Source organism: Hesperophylax consimilis, chromosome 18 (assembly GCF_061612785.1).
Source record: "Hesperophylax consimilis isolate HC1 chromosome 18, BYU_Hcon_1.0, whole genome shotgun sequence".
Classification (NCBI taxonomy): Eukaryota; Metazoa; Arthropoda; class Insecta; order Trichoptera; family Limnephilidae; genus Hesperophylax; species Hesperophylax consimilis.
In genome coordinates, this window is record NC_142853.1 from 5615123 (window position 1) to 5638152 (window position 23030).

A 23030-nucleotide genomic window follows, 5' to 3' on the forward strand; every position below is an offset into this window, starting at 1 on the left:
ACAAAGTTATGAGGAGTGGGTAGGAATCTTGTGGTCAATGTGTCTAGGAGTGACGGATATATGACTCCATCCTTTCAACTGCGGTGCAAGGCTATGGGTATAGAGAGTCCTGCTGAAGAGGTCGAAAGGCCTCCCTCAACCAGTCTCTCCCTATCCGGCCCGCTACGCAGTTGGTGGGCAGACGCACAAAAACCTCACAAAAAGTCAGCAAACCAGTTGGGGTGACCTATGACGAGGGTGTTGGTTATCCAATAAATGGTTCGTGGGGCGGCGGTACATATACCCGCCTTCCAAATTGATCTATGGCAGAAGTGTTGGTTATCAAATAAATGATTCCCAAGGCGGCGGTACCCATATACGCCTACAAAAAATATATAAAATGAGATTGATAAACTGATATTCCCTGGGAAGATTGATATGAAACGTAGTACATTTCGAATCATGTATTATTAGTACGAGTACAGTTCCGGGCTACACTCTAGATTGCCCTGATGATGGTCAACCCCCGATGGTCGAGGACATCAGACTATGAAGAAGCACTGTCCAAGAAAGCACAAGAAAGACAGTTCCTTTACATCTGTGCTGTTTTATTTTCGGTCACCAAATCTTTTTTATTACATCTCAAAAACCAAATCATTTTTATTACATCTCAAAAACGGCTTGAAATTCTAAAATTGAACCCAATTTTGGTTTCGATGTGGAGCCCTGCCACTCCGCGTGGCGTGGCTGTGGCAGCCACCCAACATGGCGGGATGACATGTCACGTGAAACTGACACGTGGACGTGGATATGTCATGCGCTGCAGCGGCCTTTTTTCGTACTAACGAACTGCGGTCTGGGGAAGAATGCAGAACTGGCTGCGAATTGAATTCTGACTTCTACTTCGAATTCTAACCGACAATCATTATATTCACTACAAAATACTAGAGGTGGGTCCTGTGAGTACTTATCGTTACTGTGTACAGTGAGTACAAGTACAAAAAAGTACCGGTTACAAAACACTCATTTTATTTTATACTCTATTTTATATTTTATACCGACCTGAAGATAAATATTATTAGTAATTTTTTAAACTGTACTCAGATAATTTCTGTCCACAACGATTCCCCTAATAATTATTCAAATCCATGGGGGGGGATTTCTACTGTGAAAAGTTATTCAGCACAAAAACATTTCAATATGTGATTCTCCACAGTAATTTTTTAAATCCACGGGGAGGGCTGTGGCTACAAAATTCCCTGTCGACAGATTCCCCACATTTTTTTATTTTAAAAATACCTACTAAAAATACCCGTTAAAAGTACCTATTAAAAATGCCTATCGAAAATACCTGTAAGTTATAAATACTTAGTCCTAGTATAAAATGCTTGCGAGTATTTTGGAACCAGGTATTTTGGAGATTTGTCACAAGTATCGCACGAAAATGCCCGGTACTTTTAATGGATACGATAAATACGCCTCTCCTCTTGTAAATACCACATGGAAATTGCAAAATAACAACTTAATTTTCCCCTTCTCCTTCATTATTGCTCCTTTTTTTAAAAAATCGTTTACGATTGATTACGAATAAGGAATACGAATTGAATAAAAGGCCAATGTAAGCGTAATGAGTAATGAACTATCAAGTAGATCGAATGCTTAAATCGGGTTATGACGAGAGTCAGAGAAAAGAAGATTGTTTTATACTCTAAACGATGATGTGAATGAGATTGGATGTGGTTGGAGTTTCGTACGGCGAGAAGAGCTTACGTATTTGAATAAATAGTACATTAAACGCAAATTGAATTAATCCTTGCCAATTTAAACCGCGAATGTACCAGGAAAACATGTTGAGATTAATCAATGCACACAGAAACCCGTGTACAGTGTACAGGAAATATCTAAGGAAGGGAAGTGCTTGCCACTGACATGTCAATACACCGCGGTTTGCGGCTGTAAAATTATCTCTCTCCTCTGCTCACGACTTCCAAGCGCAAGTGATGGGAGACGAGAGACGAGTGGGTTAATCGGTTATGTGAAACCTCTTCATCCGTGTGTGCTCCTGGTAGATTTTCAGTGCTAGGGTAAAATATTGGTACAGGTAAAAAGCAAATGATTAGATGAAAATACTCCTTATTTTGTTAGCTATCTAACTAACCTGGATCGTAGATACACACACTCACACCTGGCAAAAAGGCGGAAATTGGTTTTAAGTTGTAAAGAGCCCTTTATGTGATTTTCTCGCGAAAACGGTGCTATAAGAATAATCCAGTATACAATAATCTACCGTTAAGAATTGAAACATTGCTTCAAATAGCTTTGGCCGTTTTTTGTGACCAGATCTGAATACCCAGGTACTTTCCCCACCTTCCTCTTCCCGATCTCCTTCCCTTCCTCAACACCTTCAATTGGGGGTGCACAAAGTCCCACTAGCTTCGTGCAGTTGGGACTCATGGACGATGTCAGAATAACTGGCAATTCAATTATGAACATATTGGAGTCAATTTATTTAGTTCATCACCATAAAGAAAGATTATAACAATTTAAAATACAACTTTTATTTATTTAAACTCTACCTGTTTCGTAAGACCCCTTCCATCATCAGGAGAATATTAAAAATTGCGTTTTTAATATTCTCCCGATGAAGTTACTTAATGTGGTCAAAACAAATTTATGTTTTTTTATTATAAATTATGACGAGCCATAAAGTTAATGCTTTTTACAAATGTGTAAAAGGTTTTAAATTTCACACTAAAAACACAAAATACACATCCCCATACATATAAGCTTAGCTATTTTATGAGGGTACATTTTTTTAATTTTTTTTTTTTTTTAAATTTTTTTTAAAGAAAGACAAACATTCCCGGGTTACGAATAACCCAACAATGTTTGAAAATCTCCTACTGCCACCACAGAAAGCCGAAAATGTTGCTTGTGTTGTGATGGAGGACTTAGCCAGCCGAGGAATCGAACACGCGACGCTCGGGTGAGACCCAAGCGCTATGCCCACTCAACCACTGACCGGTCTAAAACGTCTAACATCTTATATATTATATGAAATCAGTATGTCATCATAGTAATCATTGCAACATTTTTTTGTAAATTATGTATCTTTGCGTTTTTGAATGAACATGAAAAATAAATGTATAAAATGTTCAAGCCATTAAACTATTATACGTATCTCTAGTAAGAAGTCTAATTGAATATAACTCAGTAGTTTGGTCTCCATCTTACAAAATTCACATTAACAACATTGAGCGAATACAAAAAAAATTTCTACGTTTTATAAATTTTAAATTAAATATCCCTGTCGAAGACTTAAAATACAATTTCTTATTAAATACTCTAAAAATACATACATTAGAAGATAGACGTAAAATAAACGATTTAACGTTCTTATTCAAAATACTTAACTTTAAATTCGACTGTTGTGAACTCCTGCAACTTATAAACATACATACACCCAGAGTAACAACACGACAAAATACAATATTCTGCAGCAACACACATAAGCGTAATTACATTGACCACTCTCCGATACAACGACTTCACACCATGTGAAATCATTACTTGGGTGATGTTGACATATTCAATACGAACTTGGCAAGTTTTGTGAATCATTTAAAACATTTATTTCAACAATACTCCTAAACACATCATGTAAACCTACAAATAGCTGTAATTTTCTTTTTTTGTTTCTTGTGTTTGTATGACTTGTTGCATAGCTTTTACCAAATGTAATTTTATTCTTATTTTTTATGTTTCAAAGTATCTGTCAAATTAAAATTATACTACCAACCATGTAAAAGCCCTCTGGGCGTTAAATAAATAAATTAAATAAAATAAATAAAAAAAATCAAAATTAAATCCTCTTTAATCATATTATATCTTAAGCTCAACCTACGAAGTTAGTCTTTGGGATTGGAAATAATTAAATACTTTAAATTCTTTTAATCTTCGATCCGCTACTAGTTAGATAAGAATGATTTAACTATCATTTATATCTCATACCTCGCATCCAAATAATAATATGTATTTATTATGGTAGCGTTTCGTTTGTCACGTATTGATCGCGACCAAAGATTTCGCTTCGCCAAACTTGGATTATACAACTAAAAAGATTAATTAAATATCGCCGCTAGAATTAAAAAATATAGTTGGCTTCCAGATTTTTTGAACCTTGATACTATAACTCAATGTCGGAGGAGATCGACAAATTATAAGTCCAATAAAGTTTATCAATTCAAATAAAATAATTTACCACCGTCTTCAATAATTCAGACTATCGAACACGTCAATGACAAAAACTATGCTTTGAGAGCATTAATTTCAAAATAGATATTTTTCGAAAAGCTCTTTTTTATTTCGTCGTTAAATTTTATGTTCATATTTGCATGTTGCTTAAAATAATTTAAATGCAATTTTATTATCCAAAGATAAAACATTGTTTACACAGCCGTTATATAATACCAAATTTCATCAGTGTTTTTTAAACCTTTTTATTGCTATTTATTTATTATACCAGGGTGGTAGAGACTTTCAGTATCACCTTGGTGAAAGAACACATTTCATTATCGATACGTTCGCTTGAAATGGCTTAGGCCTTTTTTTATTTGGTAAACAAACAGTTCTATGTACATTTTTCTAATTAAAACTTGTTTTAAAACAAATATCGGGCCTTACGCGGAATTTTTCGAATACAGGCCCGAGATATTGTGTTTTTTCTTTTTATTTTTAGTTTGCAAAATTTGATAACTGTAGATTTGCATAAAAATCAAAACCACGCCGCCCGCCCGCAACTAGATAGATTTTATATTTTCGTAGTTGCGTAAATCATTGAAGTTTCCACATAAAATATATTTTACAAAAAAAAATTATAAGAAATTGTAATAAGAAAATTTTCACTATTGATTGTGGAATTTAGAGGAAAAATCATTAAAAAGACTTGTGAAAATATAGAGCTGTAGGTACATAGATAAGGTAAAATCAAACCATATAAGATGTATATAACATGTAATTATTAATGTAGGTAAACAAAATAATAAAAAATAAACAACATAATGAATATAAGAAAAATAACTTAAGATCTGTCGCACATCAGGGGTGGGGAATTATTTTTTTTTATTTTTTTTCTATTATGCTTTTTGTAAATTGTCATTTAATGGATACCATTTAATGGAAAATATCATTGTCTGAAAAAAAAAATTTGTGTGTAGTTTTTTGAGTTTTACCCTTGTCGATGACAAATCGTCAGGTATTTCTCAGCCTTCTTCTTCCCCATCACCTTCTCTTCACCACTCTTTTCAATCTCACAAAATACCCGAATTGGAGATGCAATAATTCCACAGAGGTCGTGAGAAGTTGCGACTCTTGTGCGGTATTTACGTAAGAAAAATAACTATTTATTGTTATTGAATGATTAAAGTTATCACGTTTTAAAGTGCTTTATTTTTTCACCTACCTGTTTTTTTCTGTTTTAAATTAAAACATCGTTCATGGTTTTGCTCTTTTATTCGGATTGAGACAAAACTCTTCTAGTTTGTAATTTGATATGATCAGATTAAAAGATGCATTTAGATTTGTTTCTCATTTTGTGGCTGGGCCTGTTTTACTAAGATGGCCTAGTAAGAAAACTTGAACTGAAAAAACTTCGTATCTCTCTTATCGTTATAATACAATCTAACATGTCTAGTATCCTAATATACGCTCGACTTGCATTGCTCGGGTGACATTTATCTAATTTGGTTTTCGTTTTTTTTTTTTATTTATTCTCTAATCCGCGGTGACTGGTTTTTTGTACGGATATATTTGGCTCTATTCTGGTTACATTACTATTTTATCATTCCCATCTCATTAATTTAAATAAACCATTAGCTTTTAACTTTTAAGTCTCCCGTTGTAGGTACATCCCTACCTTTTCCCAATATGCATAATAGACACCTTATGTATTTAATCCGATGGCTTTAAAATTATTATCAATTAAAATTTATAATATTTTAAGTGCATAAGAAGTAAAAGATATGTTTTTTTAAACCTTGATTTGCGAGTCACCTAATGAATAAATCAGGTTTAATTCGATTGAGTTGGTAAGCTTTTTTAGACGCATTTCTTTAGAACTGGCAAATTATCCGTATTATTTATTTAATTCTCGAATTCTTACAAACCAAAACTTATAACGGCGTTTAATTTGAAACAAACGGGATGGTAATCTCTCTAATATGTTATAAAATATTAGAAAAACTACCCGTTTTGATAGTTTGGGATAGGAACGCAGAAGGTAGGTGGTGGTAGGTAGGCTGTACTTGTACGTTGGTAGATTCTGCCAAGGCAATCGTTTCGAGCCTCGACTGCGCAAAGCCATTCATCACTTTAGATTAATGGTTTAATTAGACGCGGTCATACACATGCGCGAACTAAATTGTTTATGATGGTTAGCTATCAAAGTTTAGGAACTTGAATAAACCAACTTGTATACCTATTAGATACGTTCAGGTTGAGATGGGAACTTCACGTTGTAAAGTTTGTCTGTGAAGAAAGCGCATGTAATATGTTTAGTGGTCCAACCTCGAAACAACTTGCTCTTCAGCGAAGATGCGAGTATTTAATGCTTTTAATCAAGCTACACTTTACAATTTACGAAATAATTACGTTTAATACTTTATCTCGAGAATACTTGCGCTTCGAAAGTATAACTTAATGTTAGTATGGTACCATAAAGTAATGTTGTGTTGTAGTTTTACCGTAATACTTACAGAGATGTGTATCTACACGCTTGTAAAGCTATTATGTTTGTAATTTAGCTGTCCATACAGCCACTTTATATAACGTTAATCTTCAAGACGTTGATTGTGTTTTTCTAGTTCAAATTCTAATAAGGTCGCCTCCGCGGTGTCTCCGATTTCCACTCACGCCGAGCCGCTACCGGATAAGATTAACGAAATGCCAAATATATTAAAGATGTATGATAATTTCTTTATAAGGCGATCTTCTCCGACGCATGTGCTCCTGTTCCCCGCCAGTAGATCTCCTAGCAATAGATTGACATTCTTCGATGTCTGTGACACTCGGTTTGACAACTCGTATGTCTGCCTGTTACTGTCACGGTTGACAGTCAGAATGAAATAACATTCAAGACAGAATTTGATTTGAAACTTGTATAAAACTAGCCTCAAGAGATGTGCGTTACACAATAAAAAAAAACATTGGTAAGAAATAAGAAGAACAGAATTGAGAGAATAATCGAAAAACTCTCTCCAAAAAAGCTCGCAAAAGTTTATTGAGCGTACTAAAAAAGTTTCGGCAATCGTATAGCGGTATTTTTCTTAGATTGTTATGTAGATCTGTCAATTTTACAAATTGTCGTTTTTTTATATTATTAATTACTGTTCATTGTTGCGGATACGGGTACACCTATATCTGTTCATTCGGTAATCTGAAATGTTGATCATATGACTAACCAACAACATTTAATGTCGGGTCTTTAAAATCGATCACATTTTCCATTCTGCCCACAGTAAATAATGTCGCCCGACTGACATTCTATCCTACAGTTATTTGTTTAACCTATAAACATACTTGATCCCTGAGGGGAGAATTCTTTTCTCACATAGACTCATAGCTGGTACCTGCTTGTATGCGGCTTTAAGCCATAGGTTATCTATGAAGATGCATTAATAATAACAAAATATTAACAAATAACTCCCCGACGGTTGACAGATTAAAATGAGAGATAGGAGCATAGCTACGGCCATTAGAGTTGATGTATTCTAAGAAGTTTGATCCAGTTACATGTAATGAACTTGGAAATAAACAGTCACCGTGTGGCTACATGACTGATGATGCAATCGTATGAGGAAATTTATCAAAATAATGCCACGTTTGTCTCATCAACGTGCACTACTAAATATGTTATTAGATATCCAAAACACAACTTCTAGGTATATGTTATAATTTATACAAAGTTTAGATGGATACGTACTCTTTTTTTACGAAACGCTGACTTTAGAAAAATGTAGGATAAAGAAGTAAAGTTAACATTTTAAAGCTCATTAACTCGTTATGCAATTGTGTTTAGTTGATTATAAGCTGTGCAAATTACACCAGAACAGATATTAGCATTTGAATTATTTGACCGCTTCCTTTTACTCATGTCTTCGCCTTTTTAGAGATGTCTCATAATAATTAAAATATTCAAATTAATTATTCTTAATCCTTTTGGGTTGTGTGGTTCTCTTTTTAATCAGTTCTTTTAAAATGTCACCGGTTATCGTCTTCAGATCTCCGTCACAGTGATTAACATCCCGGTGACACTTTTATATTTGAATCGGCTTTAGATTAGTAATATTTACTTACGAACACGGACAAGTACTTGATTCGGGTTGTTATTAATTTATAATGAGATGTAAATCTCGCCTTTGTTCTTCATGTCTACCGCCAATTTTATCTATGACTTCATCCCACCTCATTATTTTTATAATTGGAACATCTAATGATTTATAGCCGTTGCGTGAATATCATTTCATTTGAAAAATGAGATAGAATCGATAACATTTATCATTCGATGTCAAATACTTTATTAATTCAAAATTTATGATGAGCAAACAGCGTTCATATTAATTAGATATTTATTTTTAATTTCCTGCTTGCTGCATAAGATGGTACATTACATGCCCACGTGAACGTTCTAGTATCAATTTCTGACTGAAATTATAATTAAAAACGTACCATTTATCTTGCTCCTTGAGTAGGCAGATAAATTACAGTTCAATTTAAATAAGCCCGTTGATGTGAATATTACATTAAAAAACTTTTGTATTTCTTTTTAATATTTTCCACTTATTTTTACAAAAGGGTCGTCCATAATATTGTACAGAATTTAAAAAAATAAGAATATTAACTACTTACCTGACTCACGTGAAATTTCATCGCAGTTGCAGAGACAGTGGAACGCCGCGAATTTGGTTTTGACACACTTTTCTTGTTTCATTCACAGTCTTACATCGTTTGACACACAACTCTCCCGAGACTCTGGCATTATCCTTTATAACTTGATTTTACTCACTGCTTTACCGACTGTAATAAACTTCTAGAATATTTCAAATTAGAAACATTAAAAATTAACGTCGTGACAACAATGACATCATATTTATTTTCAAAATTATTAATAACCATGTAGAATCTTCCCTCTTGCCCACAATCAAATTCGATATTTATCATCTTCTACTGAACCCCTGAAATTTCACATATTCCTTTCCAAAGAATCATCTTAATCTTCTCCCAACCCTTTGTGCGAATGTGTGCAACAATTAACAATAAGCCTTTTGACAAAAACATAAATATCAGACATTTCACTCAATACAAAAAAGAGAAAAACAGCATTTCATATTTAAAATTAAAAAAACCAATGAGTATCATATAAATAGGTATAAACATTATTGTCGGATCGTGGAAAAGGAGTAGATGTGAATCTATGTATCGTAGTAAATGAAAAAGAGTAGATGTCAATCTACTTATCGTAGTAGGTGTAAGTAATTTGTCACATTATTGGGTATTATTATAATCACACCACGGAAAATATATTTGAATCATGGAGAAACCCTTTCCAAACATTATTAAATTGAATTAATTCGTTCTAACATTTTAATTTTCTTCTCGTTATCAAATTAGCGATCTTCTTGGAGATCTACGCACCTCCCACCGCGCTTATCCGATCAGGAGTGCATAAAATCTCTCAGCGCAAACAAATAACTCACCGCGGTATGATATTACCTCTACCGGCCTTCTGCTGCCCGGGTACTTGTTACGGCTAATACCAGACTTTCACGAAGATCGCTGGATGAGGAACGCCGAACAAATTGCATCTCACGAACCGTTTATTATTTTTACCTTCCATAATGTTTCCCTGGTATTTCGCACGCGTACAATTTAAGATGATTCCACGACGAACTTGACGGAATCTCGAACTAAAAACATATCTGACATGGTTTATGTTTTCCCGGTCGGAAATCATTGTTTAAGCTCGGCAATTTAGATTCGTAAATCCACGTTTTAATAACATGCAGGCGACATTTGCTGAAGATATTTCACTATGTGCAAACAATAATTCGATACACAATAGTATCACATTCCAGGTAATTATAGGTTTTGCCTAGAAATTAATTCAATTTATTCGTTGTGTCGCAATTATCGTTACTCGATGTTTATCGTCTTAAGTCTAAGTTCATCAGATAGGTAACCAGCAATCATAATTATTTTCTAAATTGGGTGCCATAAACACTCAATACCATTACTAATCAATACGCGTACCTACTAGTTAATTTCGTCTTATTTCTCGTGCTTGAAGAATTAAATTAAGCCCCGATGTGTTCCCGATACATAGCGGCCTGTAAATGTATTATTAATTACAAGAACAAATCGAGTTTCTTCGTACGATGTCGTCGGTAAAGTTTTAAAGTGAAAACGTTAAGATATAATAATATGCAGTTTCCATCGCGGGACATTGCGCAGCCTCCAACACGTAGGATACAAAGATTTATCTCTTGCGTTCCTAACCCACCCTAACGTTTCATTATAGATATTTATAGTTCCTTATTCTCAGGCGGGACTTAACCCTTTCGTTTCAACCCATTTGGATAATACATTGTCCGCAGATTTCGAGAAGGCACTCTTGGACACGTTTGAAGTCACATTAAAGCGATGCACCACGTCTTGTAACATTTGGAAGCGGGCCGCTAACGATAACATTCCTTATGTAGATGACGATAACGAAAAATACAAAATATTCTGGAACAATGACGTCACGTACGATCTCTTACTGAGACTGTTTTAATATTTTTTTTTGTTTTTGTTATAGAATGCTGATGAATGAAACAAAAAACACAAAAAGTTTATTGTCAAATTGAATCATGAGTCTAAAAACGCACACAGTACCTTCGGGCATTTGCGGGGTAAGAGGAGACTGTGAAAGGGTTTAAACAATCGTTTTTTTTTTTAAATATTATTCCCAAAATAAGTTAAAAGAGACAAGAATGACTAGAAGAGACTAGAAGAACAAGAAGAGCCTAGAAGACCATATGGGGCGATAAGATGCAAGAAGAGCCAAGAAGAGCCAAGACGACCATAAAGGGGCGAAAAGATGCAAAGAGAGCCAAGAAGAGACTATAAGAGATTAAAAGAGACATGAAGATACGATAAACCAGGATCTCATCATAAATTCCACATATTAGGTTGCCATAGATACCGGCTGATTGAAAGCCAAACTCTTTCCCATCCTCAGAGCACGTGTTCCAATTCCTAACAAATCAGTGCCCCCTGGTGTACCTTTCGCACCGGGACAGGAGTGCTTCTGACTGGGGAGGTACAATCGTATCGTAATACATGAAATAGGTTCAGTTTAAAATGCCATTCCCACTTTACCACAACTAAACAGAGACACCATGGAAGTGTGTTCTATGCCGATTTGAAAGTCATTTTATGTCACCAATTTACATATTATTCGGACACACTAGATACGCCCACAATACAATTCCAATTTTCACTCTCTTTAGTGACTAATTGTAGGTATATCACATGTAATATTTTTTACTAGCAGATAAAAAAACCCGCTGCCGCGGTTCGAAAACTTCAGAAATTTAATTTCAAAAACAGTACTTTCTGAAAATAACAGATGGCGCCACTTTCGTATACACAATTCTAAAATGTACAGTCAAGTTAATAAAGAATACGATTATTTGAATGCTCAGTTTCACGAATTTATTTATGTGTATTTTGCAACGATGTTTAAAATGTTGGCTCATCCTCGGTAAAGTGTTAAACGTTATTATGATAGGTCCCATAAGGGCGTTAAATGCATCGCTGTTTGTTTTATCGATGCAAAGTTTACGTTCGATTAATGCCGCCCGGCGTTGCCCGGACGCGCACTGTTGCAGTTTATCTAGCGGGCCGCGGCACTGCAATTATATTTATCAACCTTCCTCTGCCCCTCTCCCCGCACCTACCGCCTGGTCGCCATTTATTACTTCTTCGCATTTGTTATTAATTTTAGTCCGCGCCTAGTAATTTAGTGAGGATGAATTAATGAAGAGGAAGCAGAATAATTGGCCATATAAAATAATGTCTGAGATGACTCTATAATCTTTCTTTACTTAACAATATTGTTTTTTCTCTTAAAAGCGCCCTTGAGGTAACTTTTTGATACCATATTTGGTTGTTGCCGAATAAAATACAGTGTATTTTATGCTTTCTCTGGGCAACCCGGTGTGCACAAATAAAAATAGTTTATTATGCCATGTGGTTTGTTTCACAGATACAGTAATTAAGCTGAAAATAGTAAGTTTGGACCAAGTTGGATGCTTTCAGTATACCCACGGTAAAAAAACCACCGTACGGAATTTGTCGTTGTTGACATTAATCGCGTGAGAACGGTTCGTTTCTACAACGTCCTTAAGTCCAACAGATCGACTATGGAACGATTTTCCGGTCGCTGTGTTTCATCCCTCCTACAACGTGGGTCTCTTCTTGTTCACTCCTCCTTTTCCTCAAAAAGACCCTTCACACGGTAGCCGAAAAAATGTCACAGGCCCTCAGGGTAATTACTACCCAATCTTCCTCTAGCCCATCTCCTTTGCTATTCCACCCTCACAATATAACCAAAACACAAATTTCTTAGATAAAATAAACAATAACCCTAAAGTTTTGCGGAATGAGCGTGGAACACGGTTTATACGTAACTGCTGACCCTTTAAAAATTGCAAGTGCGCCCACTGTTGAATTTAGCTGCAACCTCCGTTCTGGAGCCCCAAAATACATGAAAGAAACTCTGTGCCGAAACGGTCCGTCCGTTTGATTGATCCCCTATCATATCAAACAGATTTATCACATGCGTTTGCTTTGTTCTACCGGTATTACAATTGAAGATGCTCCAAAGAACTAGCGTTATGTATCCCTTCAGCACCGGTTCATAGTCTGGCAACACGCCAAACACGCGCCTGACATATGTACAAAATTGTCACACGAGAACGGGTTGCCTCTACGACTCTTTCTTGAGTTCAACAACTTGGCTGTGGAACGATTTGCAGGCCTCTGTGTTTCCTCCCTCCTACAACATGGGACTCTTCAAGACCCGCATTCATTACTTGCTATCCTCAAAAAGACCTTACACACAGGAAATTATTTTCCTCGGGGCCTCCTATGTGGAGATACTATAATTTTTTTAATATATTTTTTAGTTTTGTTAAAATTCAGTTTTCAAAGCAACAACACATCGTCGCTATTTATTCCATCTGATGTTATTTATCGGCGGCAGGTATATCATAAACCCAGAGCTTTTGTTTTTCTTCTGACTCACGGCTTGTTATTAACGCCAGCGGAATTATGATTTACTTATTTAGTGCCGTGACTTATTTCCTCTTTATAATAACACATTTCGACTCATAAACATTTAAATTTCACTTCTATCTGCGTGAAATCTACGGTTTTGATTGGCTCACATCGCAAGATTAAATAACCCTGGCATTAAAAAACAACAAACAGTTATAAACGGTGTTACTCGGACAGCCAAAACCCTTTTAAATTTTGGCTTACGCTCTCGGAAATCAATATTCTTCCCTATCTTTACCCGCCAAATTATACCAACTCCGAATTTGCATATATGTATATATATTTTTTTTTGTTATTAACAGAGTGATAACAAATAATACATATTGATATAAGTAAGTAAGCACATAAGTAAGTGTACAGCAGGCAGAGGGTTAATATTAAGGAAATTACAAATTAATAATAATAATAATACCTGGATGACTTTTATAGCGCCGTTTTTGTGCAAAAACTCCTCAAGGGCGCTGTACAAACTTATAATACATTTCTACAGTGTTATTACTTAACTATTTATGGAGAAAATATACAGTACAATACTTACCTGGTAGGTCACTTGAGATTAACACTTAATTAATATTATCTATTTGTTTATTGGCGAAATTTAGATACAGGGTTTAGGACTTAATTGAAAAATTGAATATAACTGGACTTTCTCTTAGGATTGGTATATTTGATACAAAAAGTATATATACCAATCGTCCAATGACAGTGTACAGCAGTATGTTATTTCAAATGATCTGCATAAGGGTAAGTATATAATATATGTTCCAAGTTGTTAATTAATTAGGGAGGTCCCTAATTGAGATTAACTCGTCTATAAGGAGGGAGTGTCGCGAGTGTCGCTATTGCAAAAATAAAAATTTACAGAAAATAAATTTTAAAAACAATTCCTGTCTGTATATATTTATTCTTAACAATGTAATACATATATAAAGTAAATACTGAATAATATACATGTATACAGTAGTAGTTACATACTGTCAGTATCGCCCCGGTGAAATAATACCATTCTGTGTTTGATGACTAGATCTCTTCGCGATTTTATTCAGACTCACAACATTCACAGCCCAATTGGGGATGCCAATGTCTCACTTAGTTAGAAGCAGAAGAATCCGCGACCCCTTTGTGGGAATCCGACGCATCGGACCACCCGGTTTCTAACCTGTCTGCTGCCATAAAAATAAATTTAAGGCTATAGAAATTTAAAAAAAATACCAATAATCAATATTAAAAAAAGGAAATTTTAGGGAAATTGACTACTTACCTACAAATTATTTCTCTCCATCTGTGTGTGGCGTGCACTAGCTTTTTAGAGATTTTTCGCCACTTGTTCAACATCTATTTTTTTGAAGTTTACTAAATATAACATTATAACCACCTGGGATTCTTGCTGCAGAGTCTCCATCTTCTATCTTCGTGTCACCTGCTTCTGTACTTCATTTTACTTAACTTAAATTCAGTTTATTTTTGTAATATTTATATTTTTGTAATACCTGCATCAACTGTAAAGCGCCCCTGAGGTGATATCTCACAAAAGCGGCGCTATACAAATTGTCCAATAAATAAATAAATAAATTACGTATTGTGGCCGGAAATGTGCATCACATTTGGAGTTGATTTCGGAGAGTAATTTTTGTTTGATTGGAGCTCTCCACAGCATCCCCAAAGATGACATAGGCCCCGAGGGAAATTATTTTCTTCAGGGCCTCCTGTGTGGAGTAAATATAAAAAAAGCTCTTTCGAGTAATTCGAGTCCAAAATTGATATTTTTAATGTTTTTCAAAATGCGTCTAAGAGTAGACCAGCTTCAATATATTTTTAACACTTTATTGCTGAAAAATATGGAAAAAGCCAAAAAATGCTCTTATCGAAAATTAAATGGTTTTTGGGTTCTCTGTGTGATTTAGATTCACCATTTTTCTGACACTGTGTTGTGTTACTGATTTTTTCGTTCAATGGTTGGTATTTAACACAATAACCATTTTTTGACTTGTGATGTTTTTGAACGCCACTGCAAAATAATACATTACCTCTGCTACTTTCCTATGACCAGAAGAATATAATCAGTAGCCATATTCTAGCGGCCATACCATTAATTTTGTAACTTCGCAGATTGTAAAGTGGCGTTTTCCAATCCATCAACTTTCAATAAAACGAAGATAACCGTTATTGCGCTACCTCTTAACTTATGCCATGGGTTCCTGATACAGGGTGGTCCAAAACACATGTACTTTTCATAGTGAAAACATATTACCTTAACTAGCTGTGCCCCGCCACGCGTCGCTGTGTGTCGCTGCGTCGCGTGTTGCTTTTACGTCAAACAGATGACGCTGTTTTTTTGACAGGTGATATCTATATAATATAGGTACATAAAAATATACGCATATTCGAGTACAACGTGGTGTTAAAATTTCTAAGCAATCGGTAAAGAATTTTAGGAGATTTAAGATTTTAAACAAATGGACATACATTTTAATTTATGTAGATTATTCACGGTTTACGCAGTTTTTGTACTTATTGTCCATTAACAATTGTGTTATATTAATTCTATGCGGAAAATAATTTCGAGGATGCTGTGTAAAGGGTCTTTTTGAGGAGAGGAAGTAAGTCCCGTAAGAAGGAATATAAGTCCCTTACATAGATGCCGGAAAATCGTTACATAGCCCAGCTATTTAACTGCGGTCGTTCATAGCTGAAATTAAATTATTTTAGGAAAAAACACTTTAATGTAATTAAATTAGCGCCATCTATGAACGAGCAGTTGCATCTCGAAAGAATTGTGTTTTTGAACGATCAATGTAGTAGGTGTAAAGTTTAATAATATTTTTTTATTTAAAGATTTTTTGGTTATTAACATACTGATGGCATTATAGAATATGTGTGAGGAGAATGTGGGAACGTGCATTGTATCGGAAGAACCTCGCTATTCAGATCGGGTTACTTAACATAAATAATACTTAGCAATATAATGATTTTGATTAGATGTCCCGATGGTTAGTGGATAGTATAATATATATATATATTTTTTTTTTTTTACATCTTGGGTGTTTTTACTACTCTTCCATTGAAAGCATTTGCTTGTGTATGGAAGGGGAGTGTACATAAATGTTGTTGTTAGTTAATACTTAAATAGTTCATTGTACATAAATGTATGTTTGCTGTAGTATTTTTTTTTGATAATAGTGAAGGATAATAATATATGAATATAATAAATTTAAAAAAAGAAAGGAAGTTATGGAAAACTAAGGATATTTGTGAGATTAATTAAGTGACAGTAGTTTTTTTTTTCAGAATATTTTTAAAATGTCTCTTTACAGAGAGCAGTATTTGGGTTTTATCATTAATGCTTCTGATTTCTTCTGGTAGACGATTGAAAAAGGTTCTTCCCTGGTAAGTATAATGATGTTGTGCAAAAGACGTATTTAGTTTTGGGCATAGAAAAACATGTCTAAGTCGCGTTCTGTTTTCATTTAAAAATTGATATTTATCTTTTTCTTTTATAATTTGGATTAGTGAGTTTTTAATATATAGGTCTTTAAATGTAGGTACTTGAAATTCTTCAAACAGGCGTTCTGTTGGGTAGTCAAAGGGTTTTTTTAATATAATTTTAATAATTGTTCTTTGTATAATTTCAATTGGAAGAAGGTTACATTTATACGCGGATCCTCAACTAATAATAGCGTATTGTAAAGTGGATTGAACTAAGGCATAGTAAATTAAATATAGATTTTTTATCGACAGAAAGTTTCTAATTCTTAAAAAAATATATATTAATTTTCTAATTTTGTTTACTACTTGACATATTTGTTCCTTCCATTTCAGATTTTTATCAATAATTACTCCTAGATATTTAATTTTATTTGTTGTTTTTAGTACTGTACAGTTTGATTTGCAATAGTTTTGGCTGTGAATTTTAGTATTATTATGTATGACAATGTTAAAATTTTTAGGAGTATCATTTGTATGGATTGCAAATGGAATTACAAATGTCTTTTCATTATTAAGTGACAGTAAATTATGATTTAAACAACAGAATATATTGATATAAATTTCCCATTACATTAATAAATTCGACGCATGTTCTCTGTGCACGGTGTAAAGTACACATTTTCCACGTCTAATTCATTTTGTTTTCCTCTTATTTTTGTTTAGCTCGTTAACAAGAAACAGTTAGTGGCTCGCCCTTACACTGTACCCTGTACTGCGTAATTCAATCTCAATCACTTGCTGCTCTCCTACTCTCCTTGGATACTGCTTGTACCTTGTACCTCGTACTCGCTGGCTTGGGTTTCCGTTAGCCGGTAATTATATTTGCGAGAGAACACCGGCTTACCTCCTAACGACTTCTCGTCTCCTAATACTCTGGATTATCGGAAATCGATTCTTGAAACTATTTTATGTAGTTTTTTTAATAAAACATATTTTCAAAAATGAATTGTAAATTTACCTTTTATTGAAACAATTAATAATAGCTCCCCGTTAAACGCCGATTGTATAGGTGAGTTTCAGCTTTTTATCAAATTGTAATAATAATGTCACGACAATGCATTCTATCAACTTTTGGTGGCAATTACGCATGAAAACGCGGACAAACACGCATTTTTATGATGTTGGGTGGCATTAGAGCAGTTAATACACGAAATAAATGTCGGTCTTAGCTCTCCTCGGTCAAACCAAAAAAAATTTCAGTATTAAAATTTATTTTAAAAGTTCACATCTGTTAGCAGCCAGTCACGAGAAGGGAGATTCAGTCAAATCAAAAACAAAATGTATTTTCAAATTCATTTAATAATAAAAATAAATCTATAGTCAAAAAAACTTTTTTTTGTACGTTGATCTTTTCTATGTTTGCAAATATCTTATTTGCATGCGTACGTTGTTCTGTGCCTAGATTGGGCTCACAAATTAGTATTGCCGCGAGTTATGTTCGCCATTATGTAATTTGTTTCAACCGAACAAACGAGTTGAAGCTCCATCTTGAGAACTTATACTGCACATACTAGTTTATATGGAGCACTCGTTAGTGTCGCCATGAGCGAAAAGCAGAAGGTAGCCGTTATCTACCCTGTTTGTCTTCTGAACTCCTTGCGTGCTGATATTCAAATGATGTTTCTGAGAATAATAATTTGATTTCCCCCCCCCCCCTGTAAATTTATCGTATTTGAAAGATATCCTTAGCCCTCCCAATAGCGACTGCCAAAAATTACGAATATTTCGATTCATTCGATTATTAATTATTACTAATTTAATCGATAAATTTTCAATTTTCGTTGTATGTACACACCAAACATTTGTTTCCTAATATATTTCTAATACTAGTAGTTCTGTGAACAGTTGACCTCGCATTTAAAAAGTATGTTTTTTCCCCTTATTTTCAATCTAAACCAAAATTTCCTCAAAATTTTACTACCTGTTTACACAAAATTTACGCCGTACGCCAGCTGATTTTATTTTCGTAATAATTTACTTGTTTTTTACAAAATTATGTCTTTGTAAATTTTACCGTCTTACCAGATAATGTGTTTGTATATTTTTTTATAAAAATAGGATATGATCTAACATAAGTATTTCCCTTAGAATTACATTTTTTATTCAGAGTTATTATTTCTTTTGGTCGTACCTATCGGATACTGGTACCTATCTTAAACCGGAACCGCAACGTAACAAAAAAAATAACAAACAGATGAAATGTCAAATCGTTGATTTAAAACAGGACTTCGCTATGCTCAGTCAATAACGACCTTTGCGACCTTTTTTTTACACATTTGCCTAGTGCTGTCTGAAACGTTTGCTAAAGAAGGAGGTAGTACAACACAGCATAATTCCCCAAAAATAAATCGCTGTAGTACGTTTGGCTGTGAAAATCTCAAATCATACCCTATTTATTGTATTTTGAATATCTTTGTTTGAATCTTAATATTCTGAAAAGTAACCCCAATCTATTAACTTACTAATTCATTCGAATAGATTTGAATCGATTATTTCGAATTGTATTTCTGACTGAATCCATCACTCGTATCTACCGCGCGCTGCTCACAAATTGTGATTCTTTCTGTTTGATAGTAAATTGTATATTGTAGATTATTTGTTGTTAATATTTTTTTTCTTTTCAGTGTTGGGAGAACTGTGAACTTCTGCAATCCAACTTCCAAGTGTGGGGCTCGATGTGCCAAGAAAAGGATATTTGTGTAAGTTCCTCTTAATTATTCTTCTAAATTAAGATTTAAGATGGCCATTTCAACGTAGCTGGGGAAGCACAATTTACGACAGGTTTACTTTACTTTCCTCGGTTTTTCGCTTAAATTTATATTCCTAATTATCAAAGTATCTTAAAGCAGGTAAATAGTAAATAAGAAAACCGAGAGTGCAATTTATATGTGTACGAGTACAGACAACCTTTTGCTCAAATCTCAAAAACATTTATGAAAACATAATATTTTATAACTTGAGTTGAACTGCCCGTCGATCTCAATTTTTTTTAGATTTTTGACACTTTAATGGTCCCGTTATACTCAAATTCTCAGCCCCTTTCAACCTTTGATCAAATTACACGGAGAAAAATTAGTATTGCTAATATATTCATAATCTCTTCAAGTTATTAGTAATCCGGTTGAAAACGTTATTGCAGGTCCTTAACGAATGAATTGATAGTTTTCCTGACAAACTTTTAGTAAAATACGAAAATAGTATTATTGTTCATAAAAATCTGAATATTTTCGCAATCATATAGTATCAAGGGAAATGCAGGTGCATGATCACGTGTCTGATATATTAGAAATTTCTTAAAAGTTTATCATTAAACGGCCTGCAATCCCTTTTTTACGGGATTACATATATTTTAAAGAAATTCTTTATAATATAGCAATACTCATTTTTCTCCGTGTCTTTCAAGTATAACTTTCATGTTTGTATGGTATTTAAAATTTGATCAAACGCTGAATTGGGCCGAGAATCGGCGCTTAACTTAAATTTCATATTTAACACGGAATTTGATGGCCATTCAAATGTAGTTTGAAATAATTCGAACACAGTTATATATCTACCAAATTATAATATATCTCCTTCGGTTTCCCATGCGATATTCCATGCAATCAACGGACCCATTTAAATTGAGCTTTATACAGAAGAAGTTTTAAAGTAATATTAATGAGAATCTCGAAGCTCGTTGGTACACGAAGACTTGTACAAATATTGTATTGAATAATTAAAGTTCAGCGCACTTCCCTTGGAACAATTCCGTGGATAAATTCACTGTTTTGTATTTTTAAATCGGTTTAATTGTGTAAAATAATGATAACATAAAAATTATATTTCTTATGTGAAGTGCAAACTGGCAAGAGTCACGGCATCCCCAATCGGTGTATGTTGTGAGGCTGTGAGTGAGTGGGGAAGGGTAAGAGATAGTTAAGATGAAGATTTGGAATTGGTTACTGTAATGAACGTGAGTCTAAATGTATAAAATTCGTTTGTGAAAGAGAAACATGATTATGCCGGCGTATAAAAGGGTTTGTCTGCTTTTTTAAACTTCCTTCTCGTAACGTGTATAACAGTGTCAATCTTCTACCTACACTCTATTATATTAGTCTACCCATTATTAATAATACTCATAGATCTTCCACTAATTATCTGAAAAAGAAGTACAACAAGTAAAACAGTAAGGTACTACTACAGTTAATAAACCCAGCTTATGCTATTTTAAAGCTAAGTCTCTAATCTGAATGGTGTTCTATCACTAGGACGATACTGAGACTATCGAGAGTATCTTTCAACCTGGGATACGCGAGTTTCACGGTTAACTGAACATATAACAATTCAAGACACCTTCAAAAAGTGATATAAAATCATTAAATGTCATGAAAAAACTAACCTATAAATCTAATATATTTAATCTAGTTTTTTTTTTACCACTTTTCATGAATTTACATCAATTTTAAAGGTGTGTAGAATGTCATCGTGTTGATTTGTACAGTTATCGAGTTTCACAAATCATTATTACGCAACAAATCTCGCAATTTTTTTTCAGTGTGTTCCCGTTAATAATCAATCCATAGTTTTATTTATTTTCTAATTGTATTGCTGTTATGGACTGAAATGTTTATTTTGCAAGCGCTCCTATTGACAGTAACACAATCGTCTTTGTACAATTCAAATGGCATGTTTCCTTTAATTATTAATGTATATTTCAATTAATTCTAATTGAAACGTTGCGTATGTCGCGGTCGGCTCTTAAGAGCTCTTCGTGTTGTAAATATGTGTTATTTCTTACTGTCTCCGATGTTACAACTGGAGACTTATAAGGCGAACAAAACAAAATAGCAAGCAGTACCAAGGATGTTTGTTGTCACACCATTTTGGCCAAGGGATAGCTGTTGCAACGCCAAGTAACATGAACTCAACAATGCAAAATATTGTAAAAGAAACAATTTGAAAGGAATACGCAAAACCATTGTTGCAGCTGAATGTTTGTGCCTCTAAGTTTCTTGCATTTGCTTTTGGCTTGAAAGTGAAACTACTTGTGTAAGCTTACACCAGTGTTCCGCAAACTTTTTATGTTCACGGTACACCTAACTAATCAAGAAATTTTACCGGTACACCAAAGAAAAAAAAACAAGGTAAATTTTGGATAGGATTGGCTAGGCTTATTACGAATAACGGCGAACTTTGAGGATAAACTACGAATGCTGCATGTCATCATAATTTTAAAAAACATCCCAGGTTTTGAATGGTTTGTTTGGCAAAGCAGGGTTTGGCAAAGCAGGGTTTGTCTAGCCGGGTTTGTGTAATTATGATTGATATTTATCACATAACAGTGACAGAATGACCGCGAACTGTCACCAAATCGGTTCGAGAAGTGAATTTTAATTTTACGCAATTGATAATTAAAATGCATCTTTTTCCGCCGCCACCAAGCCAAAAAGTTTCCTTTTATAGTAATTACGGCATATCTTAAGTTTTTTTCTAAAAATTATTCGTAGTAAGCGTGGCCACTCCGAACCAAAATTTACCAAAAACAATATTTTATTAATATTTATTATTAAAATCAATATAACATGAAAAGATGTTTAATGCGAAATGTGAGTCTGTTTAACTAAACACAGACGATCAAAATTTGGAACAATCGTTGATAACGCTGCTCGCATCTCTTCGTCGATCGTCCTCAGGCGACGACACAACCAAACACTAGCATTAACGAATGACTACTAAACAAGCGGGCGCAACGTCGCCGTCGTAATTCGTAATGTTATGTTGTCACGCGCATGCACCCCGATAGCTCGTGCGCTATCACGTGATAATGTAGCAATAGCACCCCACTTATGTAGTGTAGCACACGTGATAATGTAGCGTAGCGGCGTAGCACACGGCCACTTCGCAGCGATCGAGTCCCACCCACGCCACCTCCGGCCGCCGCGCCGCACAGAAAAGTAAAGACCGATTTACAGAGCACTTTGTGAGAAGTGACGCGGGACTCGCGGCACACTTACAAATGGCCACGGCACACCAGTGTGCCGCGGAGCACACTTTGCGGAACACTGGCTTACACTATTTAACAACCAATGATATTGTCCTACTGTTGTGACTTGTAAAAATAGATTATCAACGGTTAAAACATATTAATTAATTACAAAAACACTAAATTTTTACATGTTTGTGATACGTTATAATATTAATTAACTCGT

The 23030-nt window shown here is 34.4% G+C and overlaps 1 protein-coding gene across 4 annotated transcripts in view; it reads left to right on the forward strand.

The window, feature by feature from the left end:
- The window catches only part of LOC149415283 (uncharacterized), a 505487-nt gene that overhangs the window by 442828 nt on the left and 39629 nt on the right, over positions 1 to 23030 (forward strand). For all 4 annotated transcript variants that reach the window (XM_089642254.1, XM_089642256.1, XM_089642255.1 and 1 more), the window contains one exon: positions 19467 to 19541. In XM_089642254.1, the coding sequence (XP_089498380.1) occupies positions 19467 to 19541 (75 nt within the window). The remainder of the gene's footprint in view (positions 1 to 19466; positions 19542 to 23030) is intronic.